This window comes from Scyliorhinus canicula, chromosome 10 (assembly GCF_902713615.1).
Source record: "Scyliorhinus canicula chromosome 10, sScyCan1.1, whole genome shotgun sequence".
In the NCBI taxonomy this organism is placed as follows: Eukaryota; Metazoa; Chordata; class Chondrichthyes; order Carcharhiniformes; family Scyliorhinidae; genus Scyliorhinus; species Scyliorhinus canicula.
Window position 1 is genome coordinate 22,253,735 of NC_052155.1, and position 17,526 is coordinate 22,271,260.

The 17,526-nt window shown below is 42.0% G+C and overlaps 1 protein-coding gene across 11 annotated transcripts in view; it reads left to right on the forward strand.

Moving 5' to 3' along the window:
* ppp4r1 (protein phosphatase 4, regulatory subunit 1) overlaps positions 1–17,285 on the forward strand; it is a 105,378-nt gene extending 88,093 nt beyond the window's left edge. For 6 of the 11 annotated variants that reach the window (XM_038808677.1, XM_038808678.1, XM_038808680.1 and 3 more), the window contains 4 exons: positions 3,886–4,006; positions 5,683–5,817; positions 6,401–6,542; positions 14,745–17,285. In XM_038808677.1, the coding sequence (XP_038664605.1) occupies positions 3,886–4,006; positions 5,683–5,817; positions 6,401–6,542; positions 14,745–14,908 (562 nt within the window). In that variant the 3' untranslated portion in view covers positions 14,909–17,285. The other 5 variants (XM_038808684.1, XM_038808685.1, XM_038808679.1 and 2 more) reach the window with 5 other exon arrangements.
* Positions 17,286–17,526: the final 241 nt, after the last annotated feature.

Here is a 17,526-nt window from a genome sequence, read left to right on the forward strand (position 1 = left end):
TATTTGATGGAAGGTGAAAGATGCATTTTAATGTTGATAAATGTGAGGTAATACACTTTGACAGGAAAAGCAAAAAAGGGGGGGGGAATATATGCCAAAAGAGCAGGCACTGGGATGTGGGTAAACCTAGAGACCCATGGGTTCAAATAGGAAACTCCCTGAAGTTATGAGCAAGGGTAAATGAAAAAAAAATCAAAAAAGGCAGCCAGCATAAAATATAGAAGAGTGATAATATATTTGAACCAGTCATTGTTTAGGCTGCGGAATATATAAACTGTCAAGAGCATTTAGCATAGACTGGCATTGATATTGTGATGATTGAGAACTATAACTGAGATGTAAGACACTGGGATAATTTGTAATGGAGCAGAGAACCTAAAATACCATTGGAATTTTTAACATTATGAAAGATTTTAACTGAATAAGTACAGAAAGATTATCTGTTTTTGCTGGGAATCAGTGACGAGACCATGGTATATGATATTGAATCCAGAGGTCTGGGCTAATGCTCTGGAGACATGGAGTTTCAAATCCCACCGCAGAAGCTGTTATGGTGTAATCAGTAATGGTGACCGTGAAACTATCATCGATTGTTGTAAAAACCCATCGGGTTCAGTAATGTCATTTCAGGATGGGAAGATACCGTTCTCGCCCAGTCTAACCTCCATGCGACTCCAGACCCACAACAGTGTGGTCGACATTTAACTGCTCTCTGAAGTGGCCCTTGAAAGCCACGGTTCAAGGGAAATTAGGAATGCTGGACTTGGCAGCGATGCCCACACCCCGTGAAAGAAATTCTGTGATAATTGAAAATTGTGTTAGAGGAATTTTCCAGTTTATTTTGTAAGAATTGGCCTGGGTTTTTTCCTTCTCCCGGGCTCTTTCTTGGAATACATTATGATGCATAAGACCTCACAACTATGTGGGAGGGCTAGGTGCACCATTAGGTCTCTTCCTGGCTGTCACTGTCCAGATGGGTTTCAAATTAGTGAGGAGAAAAATTAGGAGAAATTACTGCATACAAAGGACGCGTGATCATAGAATACTTTTGAGCAGGAGCTGGCAATTTAGCCCCTTGAGCCCGTTCCACAATTTAGTAAGTTTGTTGTTGATCTGTATCTTAACTCCATCTGGCTCCCTTACCTCCCTCTCGTTTTATACCTTTGAGCAAATATTTATTTATCTCTAATTTAAAATCAATGAAGCTGGCATCTACTACTTTGGTGGAGAGTATTCCACACTTCAAACACCATTTGCACAAAGTGTTTCCTATCGTCCCTCGTGAATGACCTAGCATTAATTATTACGGTTATATGTTCCTGTCCTAGAGTTCTTCACCAACAAAAGGACCTATCGGTTCCTCTCGGAAACCTAAAATTCTCTATCAAAGCTTGATGTAACCTTCTATATCATTACAAGCCTAGTTTAATCTCTCCTCCTAATCTAACTCAGTTAGCAAAAGACTATCTGCCTGTTCTTGATGGTGTACCTAGCCACTGATGCGTAGGAAAGATTCCTGGGGTCTGGCTCGATATTTAACCCTGAATGAACACCACCAAAGGTTACCTGGCTAGTCTTTTACTGTTTGTCAGGCCGTTATGCTGCTGCATTTGCTGACAAGAAAGGCACTGACTACAGTTTTAAAAGCACATTGATTATAAAGTGCTTTGGGTTATCCAGATCTTATGAACTATCAGCAAGTTCCTTCTGATAATGTACTCCCAAATATGATTTATTTGTGTACTATTTATTAATTTACATATCATTTTAAACTTGCCTTTCTGTCACCATCAGTTAATTAATGTACCTTTTTTTTTTAAATTGCTGTCCTACATTTTCTAGGAGTGAATATGTATTTTTAATGTTGGCCCAGCTGAAGCAGAACTTGTCCAGCTGTCTTTGCAGTCTTAAGATCTCCTCCTTACTGTTAAAATACCCTGGGTTAGTATGCTGTCAATTCCAGCCCCACTTGGCCCGAGTTGCAACACAGGTTAAATTGGATTTTACATCACTATCTGTGGCTTTGGGGTGGCACAGGGGTTAGCACTTCTGCCTCACGGCGCCAAGGTCCCAGGTTCTACTCTGGGTCAGTGTCCATGTGGAGTTTTCACATTCTCCCCGTGTTTGCGTGGGTTTCGCCCCCACAACTCAAAGATGTGCAGCGTAGGTGAATTGGCTACGCTGAATTGCCCCTTAATTGGAAAAAATGAATTGGGTACTCTAAATTAACCAATGCCACAGATATTTATTTATTTTTTGAGTTAAATTGACAGTCACCAGGTTTGCAAAATTTAAACCCAAACAACAGTTTATTATTAACGGTAATTACAATTAAATAGGTTAAAAAATACAACTACCTAATTTCCACCCCCCCCACCCCACACACACACACACACACGACAAACAACACTGGGGTGTTTGAAAGTTAAAGCAAATATAATAGAATAAAAGGATAAGGATCTTTGATTCAGAAGGATATGGATGTCTTCCACTTAGTTTCTTTCTCAAGGTTAGGCCTTCAGTTCGGTACTTTCTTTCCTTCAGTCTATCGTGATCTTCACTGCAGACTCACAGAGACAGCAAGTAACTGGCAGCAAAGAGAGAGGGAGACACACAGCTCCTCTTCTTTGAGGGTCTGGAAGCTTCTGCCAAGCTCTCTCAGAAAGCATCACACAGGAACCAATCATCGATTGTTGTCAGGCCAACCCAACAGTTGCCAGTGAAGCAACCGAACAAACCTCCTCCAAAACTGGTTCCCAAGATTCATTCGGAGCCGACAAGTCTGGTTTCTCCCTTCCAAAATACAAAACCTAGGAACACACTGTCCTGGCAAACGCACTTCCCGATATTGGGTCCACGGGCCAACACTAATAAAATAAAAGAAATGGGATCAAAGGAAATAAACAGGAAGGGTCTCACATTACACTTTGCCAAACCATGAGTATTCAGTCAGCTTCTGTTACTGCCAAGTACATATCTCAAAGTCACTTCATTCAAAAATGTCTTTAGTATCACAACTTCCATTGATTTGATTCTATAAAATTAGTAAAATATCAATGTTCAAGCTGCTCCACCCTTGAATGGTACTAAAGGAGTGTCTCACTTTGTTCATGTCAGTTCAAGGTTAGAATCATAGAATTTACAATGCAGAAAGAGACCATTTGGTCCATCGAGTCTGCATCGGCCCTTGGAAAGGAAAGAGCACCCTACTTAAGTCCATGCCTCCGCCCTATCCCCGTAACCCAGTAACACCATCTAACCTTTTGGACACTAAGGCAATTTATCATGGCCAATCCACCTAACCAGCACATCTTTAGACTGTGGGAGGAAACCGGAGCATCCGGAGGAAACCTACCCACACACTGAGAGAATGTGCAGACTCCGCACAGACAGTGACCCAAGCTGGGAATCGAACCTCAGACCCTATAGCTGTGAAGCAACTGTGCTAACCACTGTGCTACCTTGATGGCTGCTTTTTGCTGTTAGTGATAGGTCAATCTGTTATTGAGAAAGCAGTTCTTTTGTTGTTCAAGAATCTGCTGGTTACAGAACAGCTTTGATAGCAATCATACCTGTTGATCAAGGTGTGGGCCATGATTGAGGGTAAACTATTTTAAAATAGATCTCTTTGAAGAGTGAATGTGGCCTAAAACAATACATAATTATATTCTTTATTTCTTTCTCTGTCCTTGTCTTTCTCTTGTTATTTCTCTCTCTCTCTTTCTTTGTGAATTTTATTCTATTTGTTTGTGTTTTACTGATGTTTTATTCTTGATTTCTTGCTCTTTTCATCTCCTCCACCCCAACTAGATTAGTCTGCAGTTGACAAAGTATTTTGCTTAAGTAGTGTAGCTTTTGACTGCTTCCAACTTTTTAAAATTTCAGACAACTGATTTTGCTGCTGGAACTGTACAACCCCAAGGATGTGTATGACTATCTACGGCCTATTTCACTTAGCCTCTGTGCAGATAAGGTTTCTTCAGTCCGATGGATTTCCTATCGATTGGTAAGCTTTACATATGGTAATGGAAACTACTAAGGAACTGCTTGGTGATGCAGTGAACAAATGCACTTTCTAATGTGAGCACAAGCTAGGAAGGCACCAGGTTTGATTCCTGATCTTTGCTGAGGGCATGATTTACATCTGAGGGGCTCGTATACAAGGAGCCACAGACTGAATGTGGTCCAACAGTGTAGGTTCTCCCAGGCTGATTGAGGCTTGCTGTTTAAGGTCACATGAGAAGTGCAACCACTTGATTGATGCTGTCCAGCAGTCATTGGAAGTATATTGCAGTATGAAGTACAAGGACAGGCTTGCCTTTTGTATGTTAGAATCATAGCATCCCGACAGTACAGAAGGAGTCCATTCGGCCCATCTAGTCTGCACCAACCCTTCGAAAGAGCACACTGCCCATGTCCACTCACCTGTACACCCCTATCCTCGTAACCTCATAACTTAACCTACACATCTTTGGACACTAGGGGCAATTTATCATGGCCAATCTACCTAGCCCTCACATCTTTGGACTGTGGGAAGAAATCGGAGCACCCGGAGGAAACCCACAGACACTGGGAGAACGTGCAGACTCCACACAGACCATGACCCAAGGTCAGAATCAAACCTGTGCCCCAGCACTGTGGTGCAGTAGTGCCAACCATCATGCCGCCCTTGTCTCATCATGTAATTTGGATTCCTTTGTATATTTCCTTTGAATAAATCACCTTTGATATTTTGCCACTTGCGTGGGCATGCCACCACCAAACTCATTCCCTGCCCTTGTTTAGAATCATGCAATGGAATCTTTATGTCCTCCTGAACAGCTTCAATTGCAGCTTCATAGATCATAGAATTTACAGTGCAGAAGGAGGCCATTTGGCCCATCGAATCTGCTCCAGCCCTTGGAAAGAGCACGCAACTTAAGACCACACCTCCACCCTATCCCTGTAACCCAGTAACCCCACCTACCCTTCTGAACACCAAGGGCCGATTTAGCATGGCCAATCCACCTAACCTGCACATCTTTGGAGGAAACGTGCAGGCTCTGCACAGACTGACCCAAACCAGGAATTGAACTTGGGAGCCTGAAGCTGTGAAGCAACAGTGCTAACAGTGCCGTGCAGCTTAGTTAGTTTAACATCTCATCTGAAAGATTGCACACTGTTTATTACTACACTCCCACCAGTACAACACTGACGTGTCAACCTAGATTGTGTGCTCAATTCCACCCAGAATTTGAACTCCTGATACTCTGAAGGAATTTCTGGCAACTGAGACTAGCTTGAGGGACAATAATGAAAGGGAGGAGTAGAACAAAACAATGGGAATGTGCCTGGCTGTGAAATGGTTACATTTGTTTCACAATGTGGTTTCTGCCTGCATCCCAAGTTTACTAATCGTGCTTGGTGCTAGTGTACGCAGCCTATGACCCAATTGGCTTTTTAGACTCCTAATAAAAGTAAAACTGTGTACTGAGAAATTAAAACTTAATCTCCGCAGTTAATATGTACTTCCTTTCCCCCCCCCCCCCCCCCCCCCCCCCCCCCCACCACCCACAAACTTCATGACCATCACCTGATTTGGTGTGTAACCATAGTCTTAGAAAACATCTGCTTTATGAACTACTGTTTCCTTCGTGCAAGAAAGTTGACACAAATAATAGATGGTCTCTGTGTTCTTTGCAGGTTGGTGAGATGATTAGAAAATTCTATGCAGCTTCAACTCCTGCATTAGCAGTGGACCTTATTGCTGAACTTGTCGATAGGTTCTGCCATTGTGTGAAATGGTCAGGTCGTCAAGCCTTTGTCTTTGTCTGCCAGGTAAAGAGACTCTAGAAGTGAACTCCCTAGGAGTGTTACGATAAAACTGTGCCCCCCCCCTCTAATTGTTTGCTGTTTCTCTTGTCGGTTTGTACAAGAAATATGCAATGTAGTCGACACACAACGGTTTGTGATGAAAGTGTGAATGCGATTTAGCATTTGTAATCATAGCATCTCCGTGTCGTCAGGATGGCTGAGTGGTCTAAGGCGCCAGACTTAAGTAGTGTCCGTCGTTGATAGCATCTCTGTGTCAAAACCCATCATGTCAGTGCAAACTTTTACTAACTGCGATCCAGTTAGCATTGCAGGCTTGCATGTTTGTCGCAAATGTGTGCAGAGTATTGCTGGAAAGATTCTCTGTAATTCCCCCAGTCATGACCATGCTATTTTCATGCACACTTTTCTATTACTTGGCTAACCAGAGAAACAAATGCTTCACAACCGTTGTAAAATTATAATTTAGTGCCATTTTCTTTAAAACTGGTGAGCGTTCCACGGTAGTGTCAGCTTTGTTTTCTACGTCTAAATATATTAAATTGCATATTGAAAGCTTTATTTCTATACATATCTTTTTGAAATGCAGGCTGTACTTGAAGATGATTATATTCCTATAGAACAGTTCACTGAGCACTTGATGCCACATTTACTACAATTAGCATCTGATCCTGTTCCAAATGTCAGAGTGTTACTGGCAAAAACGTTGAGACAAACCCTATTGGAAAAAGGTGAGTTTTTTTTCTGCCCATTTCTATTCCTGTAGAATGATATTCTGAATTATTAGATTTGTTTTTGAATTGATTTTTTAATTTTGTGTAACTATTAGAAGTGCTTGAGGTTTACCTTAAAGACTTCTTGAAGGATTAATTTAATTTTTGCATGTTGATGACTATGAATGAGGGTGACCATTTTTCCCAAGCTTTGTCCTGAGAGGAAAACTTGAGTTGCACAGTGAATTGACAAAGACAAATTACAACAGAGTGGAAAATACTAAGGCATTAGAGTAGGAGGGAATGTAATAAAATATAAATTGAGCATACTGGCTATATGCGAGGTGGATAAGGTTGGTGAGGTGGAAGTACGTTCTAGAGATAATGAAGATCTGGCTCAAAAAGGGGAATGGGGTAAAGGACAGAGAAAGCAAGAATATCTAGGATATATTCCGGAGAATTTTCTACATTGGTATATTTCCAGCCCAATGAGAAAACAGACATTACTGGGATCTGATTTGGGGAATGTCGAGAATCAAGTGTATTGGAACATTTATGGACTAGTGACCATAACATCATTAGATTTAGCTCGGCTTGAAAAGGGAAAAGGAGAAATCCAGAGTGAAAATTAATTGAGGGAGGACAAATTTCAGTGGAGTGAGAATGTATCTTGCCCAGGTAAATTGGAATCCAAGACTGGCAGACAAAACTAATAGAACCTTTGAAGAGAACATTTGGGTACATTGGCATACAAGGGAAACGTAGGGCAAACAAACCCAGAGTTCCCTGAGTGATAAAAGAGATGAGGCAGAGATAGTGTGTGCTTATGACTGACGTCAAGATGGAGAATACAACTGAGAACCAGGCTGAATGTAGAAGTTTCAAAAGAGAATTGAGAAAGCAAACCAGAGAAGCAAGAGTATGAGAAGAGACTGGCAGCTAACACAAAATGAACGCAAAAATCTTTTACAGGCATATAAACAGTAAAAGGAATAGGGCTGATTAAGAACCGTAAAGGGGATTTCCCATAGAGGAGGTAGCGTGGCTGAGGTACTAAATGAGTACTTGCATCTGTCTTTATTTAGTCAGAAGATGCACAAGTCATAGAGAAAGAGGAGGTAGTTGAGACATTGGATCGACTCAAAATTGATAAAGGGGTGGTATTTGGTTACTTAAAGTTGATATGTCCCTAGGACGATGAATTGAGGCAAGTATGGGAGGAAATTGTAGAGAGAGAAAAAATGTTGTTTAAATTTCATTAAATTATAGAGACCTGGGCCTTAATGTTTCAATTCTCCTTGAATACAGGGTGTGGTGCCAGAAAACTGGAGAATTACAAATGTTGCATCCATAAGTCCAGCAACTACAGGCCAGTGGTGGGAATCATTCAGATAACATTAACAGTGATTTGGGGGGCAGCACGGTGGCGCAGTAGGTTAGCCCTACAGCCTCACAACGCTGAGGTCCCAGGTTCGATCCCGGCTCTGGGTCGCTGTCCGTGTGGAGTTTGCACATTCTCCCCGTGTTTGCGTGGGTTTCGCCCTCACAACCCAAAGATGTACAGTCCAGGTACTGGACAGGGGCAGCAGGGTAGCATGGTGGTTAGCATAAATGCTTCACAGCTCCAGGGTCCCAGGTTCGATTCCCGGCTGGGTCACTGTCTGTGTGGAGTCTGCACGTCCTCCCCCTGTGTGCGTGGGTTTCCTCCGGGTGCTCCGGTTTCCTCCCACAGTCCAAAGATGTGCGGGTTAGGTGAATTGGCCATGCTAAATTGCCCGTAGTGTCCTAATTAAAGTAAGGTTAAGGAGGGGGTTGTTGGGTTACGGGTATAGGGTGGATACGTGGGTTTGAGTAGGGTGATCATGGCTCGGCACAACATTGAGGGCCGAAGGGCCTGTTCTGTGCTGTACTGTTCTATGTTCTATGTTCAGGTGGATTGACCATGCTAAATTGCCCATTACACAAACACTGGGAGAATGTGCAAACTCCACACGGACAGTGACCCAGAGCCGGGATCGAACGTGGGACCTCGATGCCATGAGGCAGCAGTGCCACCTTGCTGCCCTTCCACTGCACTGCCCTCACCAATCCTCATTATTTCCTCAAAAAATTCTATTAAGTTTGTAGGACACTATTTTTACCTCAAAATCACCTGATCAATCCATGCCCTTCTTGTCTCTGAGTTGTTTCCAATAATCTGCCCACCACTGAAGTCAGACTGACTGGCCAATAGTTTTCTGGCCTATCCCTCACACCCTTTTCAAATAACAGTACAGCATTCACAGATCTCCAATTTTGTTAATTCACCTGTATTTAGTGAGGATTGGAAAATGGTCCTCCAAGCATCTGCCATTTCCTCCCTGGCTTCTTTCAATTCTTCAGGTCCTTGTGATTTAACCACCTGCAAGAATGCGAGTTCCTCCACTATTTCACTATTTATTGTATCTAATATTTCACACTCCTCCTCTTTGACTAGAATGTCTGAGTCATTCCTCTCTTTAGTGAAGACCGAGATAAAGTACTCATTGAAAACCCTGCCCACATCTTCTGAATCAACCTGCAAGTTACCATACACATCTCCGATGGGCCGTACCTTTTCCTTAGTTATTCTCTTGCTTTTAATGTATGGGTGAACCATTTTAGGATTTTCTTTGATTTTTACCTGCCAATAGTTTTTGGTATCCTTTTTTGTTTTCCTAATTTCCATTTTTATTTCACCCTTGTACTTTCTATACTCCTCTAGGTTTTCTACCCTAGTAAGTCAGTTTGGGTTCCACCAGGGTCACTCAGCTGATTGGACACGTACCTGGCACCAAAGGAAGATGATTATGGTATTTGGAGGCAATCATTGTCAGTTCCAGGACATCACTACAGGGGTTCTTTATTAGCAGCCGAGGCCCAACCATCTTCCACTGCTTCATCAATTACCTTCCTTTCATCAGAAGGTCAGAAGTGGATATGCTCGCTGATGATTGCACAGTCAATGTTCAGCACCGATCACAACTGCTCAGATATTGAAGCAGTCCATGTCCAAAAGCAGCAAGGCATGGCAAATATTCAGGCTTGAGCTAACGAATGGCAAATAACATTTGAGCCACACAGTGCCAGGCAATGATAATCTCCAATAACAGAGAATCTAACCATCGTCCCTTGACATTCAACGGCATTGCCATCATTGAATCCCCCACTATCAATATTGTGGGTGTTGCCATTGACCAGAAACAAAACTGGACTAGCCAGTGGCTACAAGAGCAGGTCAGAGGCTGGGAATCCTGTGGCAAATAACACTCCTCCTCCTGATCCCCAAAGCCTGTCCACCATCTACAAGGCACAAATCAGGAGTCTGATGGAATAATCTCCACTTGCCTGGATGAGTGCAGCTCCAATACACTCAAGAAGCTGCTTAATTGATACCCCATCAACAAACATTCAGTCCTTCCGTCACTGGTGAACAGTGGCAGCCATGTGTCCCATCCACAAGGTGCATTGCAGTAACTCACGAAAGAATCCTTGGGCAGAACCTTCCAAACCCTATCATCTTGAAGGACAAGAGCAGCAGATACTTGGGAACTCCACCACCTGGAGGTTCTCCAATTCACTCACCAGTCTGACTTGGAAATATATCGCCAATCTATCACTGTCACTGGGTCAAAATCCTCCCTAACAGCACTGTGTAACCTACACCTCAAGGACTGTAGTGGTTCAAGAAGACAGCTGACCACCAACTTCTCAGAGCAACTAGGAATCGGCAATAAATGCTGGCATAGCCTGAGATGCCTACATTTCCTACAGTGCCCACATCCTGTAAAATTGATTTTTTTTTTTAGTTTAGGTCTTTTCTGACTGTCATAAGATTTATTTCCTCTTTCATCTTACCTGCATGTTTCTGAATAACCAGGAGGCTCTTATTCTTTGTGGAGACACTGCCCATAGAATTTCACTTTTGAATGCCTCCCACTGCTTTGACCTTTTCTTTCCTTTTTAATAGTTGTATCCAGTCCACTCTTGTCAGCTCATCTCTCCACTTTGTAAAATGTGTCTCCCCCAATTTATAACTTTTAGTCATGTTCTATCTTTGTCCTTTTCCACAATGGTGCTAAATCTAACTAATTAAGGTTACTATTTCCAAAATAGTTTCCCCAGTGTTACATTTACTTTCCCAGCTTAATTTCCCAAGACTAAATCTAGAATTGCGCCACCTCTCTTTAGACTTGTTACGTGCTGGCTAAAAAAGTTCTCTTGAATGTAGTTCCAAGAATTTTGTGCCCCCTGTGTCCTTCACACTGTTCATATCCCAGTTGATATTCGGGTAGGGAAGTCCCCACGATAACTGCCTTATTGTTTCTGCATTTGGAAATCTGCCTACATATTTGCGTTTCTCATTCCCTTCCACTATTTGGCCCAGCACAATCCTAGCGATGTGTTTTTGTTATTGAGCTCAACCCATGTGGCTTCATTTGATGCTTCATTCAGTATATCATCTTGCCTCACAGTTGTAATTGATTCTTTAACCAGTAATACCCCCACCTTTTTATCCCCATCCCTATCCTGCCTGGAAATTCTATATCCAGGGACCATTTATGCCCCTCCTTAAACCAAATTTCTATAATAACTTTTTATCATGCTGCCTTGTCTATCTATACTCTCTGAGCTCATCGGCTTGATTTACTATGTTCCTTGTATTTGCATATATTTTTCAACACTTAAATTTCTATGCTGCACACTTTTTTAAACCTGGGCTTCTTCTGTCTTTCAGAGCTACTCAGTAAGTCTCCATCTCTTGTTCCCTGCTCTGAAATTGCCCTCCGTGCCCCCCGGCCGCCGCCCTGCCAATCTAGTTTAAACAGCACTGGCAAATCGTTGAGGATATTCATTCCAGCCCTATTCCGGTGTAGATGATCCGGCGTGTACAGGTCCCACCTTCCTCAGAACTGATCCCAATGCCTCTGATGCCCTCCCTCCCTACACCAGCTTTCCAGCCACATGTTTAATCATTCAATTTTCCTATTTCTATTTGGGCTTGCACGTGGGACTGGCAGTAATTGCAAGGTTGTTGCTTTACAGTCCTGTTTTTCAATCTCCTTCCTAGCCCCCGAAAGTCTCCTTTCCTGCTGCTGCCCCTTTTCCTGCTCAATTCATTGGTACCAACGTGGAGTTCCTGGCTTTTCATGCTCCCTCCAGAAGGATATCCTACAGCTGCTCCATGAAATCCTGGCACCGGGGAGGCAACATTCTATCCTGGAGCCATGTCTGGGACCACCGAAATGCCTGCCTGCTCCCCTAACTAACGAATCCACTATCACTACTGCTCTTCTTTATCCCCTCTGAAGTAAAAAAAAAATCACCACTATCCTTTGAATTCCTCCTATACCAAAATGGGTCAATAAGACACCAAATGGTGAACAGGGATTCTCACTCCCTGACTCCTATGCAGGTCGGTGCTATTCAGGTCAATCTATATTTTGAAGTTATCCCCCGGTATAACATGGAATTGAAAGAAGAATTTTATCTACTTGCCACTTAGTAGCATCGGTCCTGGCTCCCGCGTTGCTAAGTAAGTAAAGTAGACTTTGTAATAACCACTGTTTCAGGTTAAAACTTCAAGTTATTTTATTATTTTTTTTCTTTTAAAAGATGCAATTGCTGTCTTTACAGAAAAGTAAAAAGATCTTGCTTCTGGATTCTCCTGGTTGGTTGAAAAGACCTTCAGGTCCACCTTGACAATCTCTCTAACTTTTGGTCTTCCTCAGATGGATTCGCTGTTCTGTTCGGTTGCTATATTCTATACTTCCCATGAGTGAGGGCAGCTTTGAGAGCTGACTCTGCTGGCTGTCCCCAATTTAGTGTTTATATTCCCCTTCTAGCAGTTATTAAGTTGATATGACATTATAGTAAAGTAACTTTATTTTACTCCTAGATTGTACAAGGTACCTTTAATCTGAATTATTTCTAACATGACTATGTATTCATATTGAGCATGACTTCAGCTCATCGAACTCTAATTACATTGTTTCCCTTGTGATGTTCAAAAGTGCTTTGATCCTAGAGGGGTGTTGCATCTGGTTTCTGTCACTTCTAAAGTTACTTTATTACCAAATAGTCCCCCCCAGTTCAGAACTCTTGACTCCGAAAATCAGAGTCAAATGTGTGTTCCCGTTGTCACGTTGTCTCCAGTGTCCCATATTCACCTGGTGTCAGCAGAATTTCACACCTAAACATTTGTCACCCAATTCAACTGAAGATCCTAGCAATCCTTTTTTAGCTGCTTACTAAAATAATTAACTTCAAAGAAGGTGCGAAATATTGCTTTTTTTCCATATAACTAAAAGTTCAGTCGGCTGTGACTTAAAAGACATGCATCAGTTTTATAGCTTGAATAGTCACAAGCTGTTTTCTTGACGCCTGTTTGATAAAAGGCTATCTACATTTCAAAACCTTCTTTTGCAGCTGCTGTTAACCCTTTGTGGGATTTTTCCCTACATTCTCTCATGTACCCTTAAGTCAGGTATTGCCAGACTTCCAAATGACATTTTCCCAGTTTCACTTTTACACCTGTACAGCAGAGCCACCTGTGGTGCCACAAAACTGGTTCTAATTTCACTCCGAAGAACAAATGGCCTCACCAATATCCAAAATGAAAAACAATTGGTGAACAGGACCCCAAGGGGCTCCTGCAGTACCGTCCTAGTTTTTAAGGACTGCCTGGTGGTCACTCATTCCCTTTCTGCCTCCAGGTTCCTAAGCTGTGGTATGACCATCTCTCTGAACGTGTTGTCCGTCTCGTGGATGCGTCACAGTAACTCCAGCCACCGCTCGAGCTCTGAAACCTGGAGCTCGATTCCGCAGCTGGTGAAACTTCCTGCACTTGTGGTCATCTAGGACACCAAGAGCGTCAATGAATTCCTACATATTACAAGATATGCATTCTACATGACTGAGCTGTCCTGCCATGGCTTCAATTTGCTTCCCTTGGGTTAAATTTATTTTCTTTTGGTTACTTATATAACTTTATTTTACCTGCTCTTGATTTTATTTCCCTATTGCTCATCTTTTGCTTAAATGTAAGTAGCCCCTTCTTTTAAAAATGTGTTTTTCTCATTCTCAGTAACTTGATAACCCTCCCTCACAGCAGTTTCATCCAGCCAATGAACGTATGTCTCTCTTGTGATGACTGCCTGACTGCCTGTCCCAGGGTCCTCCACTCACACCTCCGTGCTGTTGACTGCCTGTGCCAGGGTTCTCTCTCTCCCCCCCCCCCCCAACATAAAGTGCTTCATGGGGTAGCATGGTGGCGCAGTGGTTAGCTCTGGGACTGCGGCGCTGAGAATCTGGGATCGAATCCCGGCCCTGGCTCACTGTCTGTGTGGAGTTTGCACATTCTCACCATGTCTGCGTGGGTTTCACCCCCCCCAACCCAAAGGTGTGCAGGGTAGGTGGATTGGCCACGTTAAATTGTACCCATTATGGGAAGGATCCAAACCAACAGATACCAATTCAAGGTTATTAGCAAAACAAGCAGTGGTGACATGAAAACATATGATTGGTTAGGATCTAGAGTGCACCTGAGTGTAATGAGGCAATTCAATCAAGGCCTTCAAAGAGAATTGAATAATTATCTGAAGAGAGAATTTGTCGGACAATGGGAGAGGTAGGGGAGTAGGACCTGGTGAGTTACTGAGTTACTCTTGCAGACAGCATGAACATGACTGGCTGAATGGTCTCCTGTGTTGGAACAACTACGATTTTCTGATTTGGTCAGAAATTGTCATCTTATTTTTTTTTTAAATTCAGAAAAATGGATCAATCTCTGATCCATCTAAAGCTCAATGTTCACAATATTAATCTGAAGGAAGGCAGGATGTATATAGATTGCCAATACTTCATACTCACAGTAGCAAGAGACAACTTTGAATAGATATGTTTGGTAAACATTTGGTTCTCCTAAATTTTAAAGGGAGACTTCCAAAGTCTGGCATATCGATATTCATGGAGTGTCGGGGGTTATGGGGAGAAAGCAGGAGAATGTGCTTGAGAAAAATATCAGCCATGATTGAATGGCGGAGCAGACTCGATTGGTCGAGTGGCCTAATTCTGCTCCTATGTCTTGTCTTATTCAGTTTGAAATCTGGGAAATTTGTGGTTGGGGTTGGGAAGGAAAGAATTAGGAGAGAAAATTTAGGTCATCCTACCAAGTCTGTTCATCTCCTCATTCTCTTGCAGAATACTTTGTAAACTCGGGCAGCTCTCACCAGGAAGCCATAGAGAAAATCGCTGTGGCACTGCAGGCTGATCGAGACCGGGATGTCCGATACTTTGCCAGCATATATCCCAGCAGCACAAAACTTGGTGATGATGCCATGAGTACTGCTTCTTCCACTTATTAAAATGGGCTAATGCATTTTGCACCATTGGACTGATCAGACTGAGTCACTGATGAGTGCTTTAAATATGTGTATCAGCTGAATGTACTGGGTGAGTGCTCCAGAATACGGTGAGATATGTTCTCTACACTGAATGATGGCGTTTTACATTTTGTGGTGACCTGCTTAGTGGCCCTTGATTACACTGAGATTCACTTGGACTATTACTAGTCGTGTGGCCGTGACTCTTGTTTTTCATATTTTGACCACTGAAAATTCTCAGAGGATTTTACCACCGAAGCCTTAAACTCCTGTATTCTTAAAAGTAACAAACTTGAACACCTGGAGCCGCCTTAACTGAGGAGGGATTATCCATTTCAAATCTAATCATTCCTTCCAGAAAATGTTATACAAACGTTACTGACAATTCTCGTCTATAAGCAACAATTAACTGCATTTGCGAAGAATAAGAATGAGTCAAGTTAACGTGTATTTCTTAATACTGTACAAGATGTTTCATGTACTGAAAAGTTCTGTGCTAGATATGTAAAGGGTTTTCTTAACCTAAATGGATTAGTTATACCTCATTTAGTTTGAACATGGACAGCGGAGTTGCTTTGTGTCCTGAAAGCTTGTCCATTCATATTACAGCTAATTGCAACCTCGTGGGTATGAGAAAATGGCTGCCGCTGTTGTGCTTCAACTCTTCCTTACCCAACTCGTTCATCCTTTTTTTAATGGGTTTTGTTCTAACTACCTTGGATATTGCACAGGAATTGACTGAAATATAGAGATAAAAGGACAAAAAAAATCCATGCAGTCATACAAAATACTCAAGTATTTTATTTTTTACAAATTCCTCATTGCTGCGCAGAAGTGATAATCTAACCGGGTAATGGTAGTTGTTAGTATAGATGTGCAGACCCTGCCAAATTGATATAGAATTTATACCTCAGACTGAGTGGATCTGACGAAATTCAGATGTATGGAATTTTGCACGATTTGGTGTGCAAATCAGGTGTTGCGTCTATCTAAATTTACATGCCTGACTCCCTTTCAATCACACAAGGCACCTTTTTTTCATTCACTCTACACAAACAAGATAAACCACCATCTTGACCGGGAGGGGAGAGAGAGACGGAAGGAAAATCAACATGCAACAATTTCCCTCAAAGATCTTTGCCCCAGGAGGTCACTTTGATCCATCTGACTATCATTTATAAAACCCATTCTTCTGAGTTAACAATCCCACCATCTTGATCAGGCTGTGATGGTCTTTGTGCCTTAGCGGTAGCCTATGGGGTCTGTCTCAATTGATTTTTATGTTTGGTCCATGGCCAATATCAGCTCAGTTTTAAAACCTGCAATGAATGGCTTCCAGTAACCAGCATCCATAGACCTGTCTTCCATTATTGCAAGTAGTTTCAAAGTTTCTGGCCTGTGGTAAATTTAACCTAATGAAACTCTCATCTTCATGGAAAGGTTAACCTAGCTGCAAGATGTAAACGCGATGAAAAATTCTCATCAGTCCAGGATGTGAAACCATTGGTTAAACATATTTCTGAAGAATTATTTTTGGCAAATGAGGCAGTAGGTTTTATGATAATGAACTCCTTGAAATGGTAGTCGAATTCAACTTGTAGAGTGGCTACTTCAGGAGCTATCACATAGTGGGTTATCTAGTGTCTCCCTGAAGAATTGACATGTTTTTTTTGCACCCACCCCTTGTTTCTGTTTTGAGCCTTGTCACGTTAATGAATTCTCATTGGACAAACAAATCTCATTCCAGGCAATTGTTCTCTATTTATGAATCTGTAACAGAATAGCTAATGTTTACCTGACTAGCTTCACACCATTGGCATTGACCCCCCCCCCCCCCGCAACACTCTCACCACCAGAATAAATTAACATATCCATTCCATATGTGGGCTTTGGACACTTCAGAAAATGAGGAGTTACCTCTAGCAGATGTTCCAATATTACATGCTGCAAAAGTGATAAATGGTCAGATTTCTGTGTGAGTTTAAATGTGTGCAGTGAGATCTCAAGGGCTCAGGCTCAGCACTAACACTACAAAGTAGTCAAGTGATTTTAAAGTACAGCATATTTCTGTGGTGTTATGCAGAATTCTGCTTTGTACTTGTGTCTATTTCATGCTGGTCATGTCCTGCAGAGTATGTTTGAATTGGATTAGCACACAAGCTTTAAGTCTGAAAATTCAGGTATTTTAACTTTTTATCATGATCGGCTGAATGCTGCACCTTTTTTATATGTACATATCTGTGAGCACTCTTGAGTGCCTGTTGTTGATCATGTCATAAAAAGCTGTTGTGATACAATTTGTTCTGTATTTGTCTGAATAAAAATAAATATGCAACTGTATAGCTTGTTGCTATTCAAGTTTTCTGTATGTGATTTGGATTCTTCTCCAGACATCTGAAGAGAGTGCATGCAAACCAACTGGGGTTTAGTACCTTATCTTGCAGCTCTATTTAGTGTATGTGGTCCGTAACTACTGACAAGACTCCAGTTTCTGATTGTGAAACTATTGAGTTTGCACTTTGTTTCTTAATTCTAGCCTGAATGTGAAATCAACAGCAGCTTAGAAACAGAAAATAAGGACTAGGTCAATTAAGCCTTTC